Source organism: Tupaia chinensis, unplaced genomic scaffold (genome assembly GCF_000334495.1).
Source record: "Tupaia chinensis unplaced genomic scaffold, TupChi_1.0 Scaffold000355_1, whole genome shotgun sequence".
NCBI classification, from domain to species: domain Eukaryota; kingdom Metazoa; phylum Chordata; class Mammalia; order Scandentia; family Tupaiidae; genus Tupaia; species Tupaia belangeri.
Genome location: NW_006159850.1, coordinates 14,511,705 through 14,516,424, shown reverse-complemented (window position 1 = coordinate 14,516,424; position 4,720 = coordinate 14,511,705). Strand labels below are relative to the sequence as shown.

Genomic DNA, 4,720 nt, shown 5'->3' with positions numbered 1-4,720 from the left:
CGAAAATGAAATACAACAGTATGAGCCAATCATTGATGTGGGTGGATCTCCCATTGCCTAGCAACAGTTGGTAACATAATTTCTGAGACATGGTTTGCTGAATGAGGAAGTGAAGCCTAAGGTTTCTAAGATGGCAGACAGTTCTCAAGAAGCTCCCAAGATGGCTTCCATATGCAATGCCCTCCACAGAGAACAACAGAGAGGGAGAGTGAGAAAGCAAGCCGCCAGGTCCAGGACTCGAACTGCAAACAGCCATGTGGGAATTCCAGTGCCTTAACCACCACACCACCTGCTGGCCCCACCCAATCACTATTTTCTCTGCACCCACTCACTCCCTAAGCATTTGTCCACTGGATTCAACAATTATACCCCATTGAAATCACACTCTTCATCACTACTAGGAATGGTCTCTCATCAAAAATACATCTGTAGCCTTTTCTCAGAGCTTATTTTCCTGACCTCTGTTCACATTTGACCTCTTCTGAGAATTCTCCCTCAGCTTCCAGGTTCCTGACATGCCTCACATTTTTGGCAAACTTCTGAATGTTTCTTCACAATCTGTATTGTGCCCATTAGTTTTTAAACGTAACTGAGCACAGGCCCTATGTAAATCAAGACAACATACTGTTCACCCTTCTAGGCATAAGGACAGCCTGACAAGGGATGGTGTCTTCGGAAGCCAGGGACATAACTATGGCTGTAGTGCAGATTCAAGTGCATAAATTGTGGGGTGGGAGTGGGAGACTGAGGCCAGCTATGGAGGACTCTGGAGGCCAGGTGTGAGCTCTCTATGTACATCCATAAACCTAGTGTGCAATCTAATATGGGCAATGATGGAGTTCAAGAGTGCTAGCATATGGGAACAAAGCTTTTCTATAGTACCATAACCACTTATGTAAGAATGCCCAAACAATGATCTGTCCGATAGAGCTGGAGATGAAGACGCCCTAATTGGAAGAATCTAGTAAGAACAATAAAGAAACTCTTTGTTATCCAGAACCCATATGATGTCTCATGTACATTGTTCAAGCTATATTACAAGCATCCGCTTAGTTAGTTCTCATCTACCTATTCTGACTTGATTTTTATTTTTCAATATGCTGCTAAACCTCAGTCTTCTCATGTCTATAAGAGAAATACCTGCTTCCCCTCCATTTCTTTATAGAGATATGAAGAAAAGATATTTTAAGGCTCTTTATTAGTACATGTAGCTATGATCAGTCTTTAAAACATGAATATAATAATTTTGACTGACTTTATTTTCAAAAGGAGATTGAAAATATAAAATTACTTTCCTGCACAGGAGTCCCCATCTTCAAACATCCAAGACATCAAACTATTCATTTCTTCTCAAGAGTTTTTCTTTATTCTGATCCTGCAACTTTCTCTGTTTGGGTGTTAAACATACAGCCACCTGCTTATTTGAAAATAGATCAGAGGTCTATTGACCTTTTCCTTCTTACCTTAAACTGATGCAGGCGATTCTATCCAACAAAGGCAGCATCGACGCCCTCTTCAATGTGATCCCCCCAACTTCAGCTCTGGGAGCCTGCTTTGTTTTCAGTCCCAAGGAAGGTATCATTGAGCCAAGTGGAGTCCAAGCTGTGCAGATCTCCTTCAGTTCTGCCATCCTGGGGCACTTTGAAGAAGAGTTCCTGATTGATGTCAATGGGTCACCTGAGCCTGTGAAATTGACCATCAGGTAAGGTCCAGTTAGGACTTAGAAACTGTATGAAATTTTTTTTGTTTTGTTTTTTTGTTTGTTTTCTTTTAGTTTGTTTATATATTTTTTTCCATAATAGAGAAAGTGACCCTCCACAGGGCTCCCAAATCATGATTCATCCTTCAACCTCAGCCAGCCTGTATCATGACCATGCATGGGCATGTCTGTTGTTTACAGGGGGGCCATAGGATGTGAACCCAGAACCTTCCTATGTGGGTCCAGTGCATTACCACTGTACTATGATCTGGTCCTGATGTCCATAACTGTCTCTGATATGAGCACATCAGCATAATGAGATGTGTTAAATTTCCACCAGTATTTCCCTAGTGAACATGTGTAACTCACTGTAACATGGATACAGGTATTATTATGGGATCTAGCTTTGCTGTAAGTTATAACCTTCTAAAATAAGTATTTAAACTTTAAACTGGTTTTCTAGTTACTCTCTCTGTTTTAGGATGTTAGAGAAAATAAGTTATTACAGTAACATCTGAACAAAATCATCATCTAGATTAAACTTTGGCTATTATCACAGTTTCTCTATACCTTCATCTTTAGTTTATAAGAAAATTATTTAAATTATTTCACCTGTATGCCTCCAAGTATTGTAAAAAAAAAAAAATTCCACTTACAGTGTCAGTCAGCCAAGGATAGGCACTTATAGTCTTTATGCTAGAAGTCTTTTGATGATTTTTCCAACTGCTTGGAATAATTGAAAGTCATTAATAGCAGTTTGTCTTTCAGTTTTGGAAAGAAGTTCTCTGCTACCAACCCATTGGGAAGATCTATAACTTCTGGTACTTAGGAAGAACATATCTTCAGAATACATTGCTTTGATTGTCTTTAGATTTCTATAGCAACATGTTATTAATTACCATGGAAGTCTCTCTTATTAGGAGGTTACTGCTAGTAGAACCTCCTTCCATCTACAAGTTGAGGCGTCCTTTGGGGACTGAGGGTAACATAAAAGAGAGATAGACACATAAGGTCTGAAGGATCCTAGGAAAAATTTTGATCTCATGATATCTACTGGAAATTCAGAATCTCAATATCAGCTCAAAAGTGACTACCAATTATTCTCAAACTCTTTCACTTAAATACCTCTGTTATGAACTGAATTGTGTCCCCTCAAAATTCATGTATCAAAGTCTTAACGCCCAGTACCTAAGAATGTGACTGTTCTTGGAGATAGAGCCTTTAAAGAGGTAATTAAGACAAAACTGAGGTCATAGGGGTGACCTCTAGTCCAATATGATTGGTGTCCTTAGAGGAAGAGGAGGTTAGGACACAGAAACACATAGGAAAAGACCATGTGAAGACATAAAAAGAATATGGCCACCTACAAGCTGAGAAGAGAGGCCCTGAGGGAAAAAACCAACACCACCAATACTAGTCCTTCCACCAGTGACAGAATAAATCTCTCTTGTGTAAGCCACTCAACCTGTGGCACTGTTATGGCAGCCCTAGCAAATGAATATGAACCTAACAGCTAAGGAGAACAAGTGCATGCACCTCAAGGGTTTTGTGGCATGGCTGAGGGAGCCTGTCACCATCATAATCTTTTCTTTTGTTTGTTTCCAGACTTACCTGAACTAATCACAAGGCATTTATGTCCCTTTCATAAATATGTCTGTCTTTAGGGTCAGCAGTGGTTACATCACTGGACTCCCATAAGGCCAACTGTGATTTGAGTCCCAGATCCGGAGGCTTGAAACTCACACCAGGCACATGTACATGCATTCCCGAGATCCTAGGAGGAGAATGGAGAAGAAGGGATTGTGGCATGGCCATCTCCTCGCGGGGTGACTTCTCATTTTCCCTCTCACTGCCTCTGTCTGTCTGTCTGTCTGTCTCTCTCTCTCCAGCGAGAGCATGCACCCTAAGGCAAAAATCTCTAATATTAATAATAATAATACATTCGTGTTTGTTATATTAAAAAAACTGACATTTTCTAAATACTTAAATAATATTGACTCTTCGAGAAGATGTATCATACTTACCTAGCCCATGACACCTTCAGCTGTATGCACAATGAGAGAAGGATGAGAGTGCACTTTCACATTATATGGCCTTCAGCTTACTTCCCACTGCCATAACAGCTCACATCTCATGACAGGCAGTGGAGAAGCAGAAAGAACAAACTTGAGAATGTAAACTTCCTCTCCCACTCACAGATCATCTGGTCCCTTGAGAGCCCTCAATACGCTCCAGCAGATCAGATCTTGAAAGCTTTTGAATTGAGGCTTTCTGACTTCTTGGCATCAGGAAGTATTGCTCATAATCATGAGTACCCTCCACAACATCCAGCAGCAATAACAAGGCTCCATACAAAAACGAGGAAGAAAAACCTTAAAGCTCTGCTCTTTTTATTTATTTTTTGAGAGGTTTTTGCTATAGGGCACATGTGCTCGCCAGAAAGACAGAGAGACAGATAGAAAGCCAGAAATCACCCTCCATGGGGGATGGCCACATTGTAATCCCTTCTCCATCCTCCTCTTGGGATCTTGGGTGTGCATGCACACGTGCCTGGTGTGAATTTAAGTCACCAGGTCCAGGACTCAAACCACAGTCGACTACATGGGAGTCCAGCGACATAGTCATTATGCCAACTGCTGGTCCCAAAGCTTTGCTCTTATAAACATTTAAGATAAAGGGAATAATGGCCCTATCTATAGATAAGAAAGTATAGAATGTTAAAATATTAAAATTTTTTAGAGGTGTGGTGAAAGGGGAACTCTCTTACACTGCTGGTGGGAATGTAAATTGCTCTAGCCACTGTGGAGAACAATTTGGAGATTCCTCAAAAATCTACAAATAGAACTACCATATGATCCAGCAATCCCACTCCTTGGTATCTACCCAAAGGACAGAAAAACACTTATTTGGAAAAGTGCTTGCATATTGATGTTTATTGTGGCACTATTCACAATTGCTAAGTCATGGAAACAACCCAAATGCCCACAAACAGATGAATGGATAGAAAAACTGTGGCACATA

At 40.6% G+C, this 4,720-nt stretch overlaps 1 protein-coding gene across 1 annotated transcript in view; it reads left to right on the top strand.

Moving 5' to 3' along the window:
• The window catches only part of HYDIN (HYDIN axonemal central pair apparatus protein), a 378,086-nt gene that overhangs the window by 143,316 nt on the left and 230,050 nt on the right, over positions 1-4,720 (top strand). Inside the window, 1 exon segment of the mRNA XM_006152662.1 lies at positions 1,479-1,702. Coding sequence (XP_006152724.1) covers positions 1,479-1,702 — 224 coding nt within the window.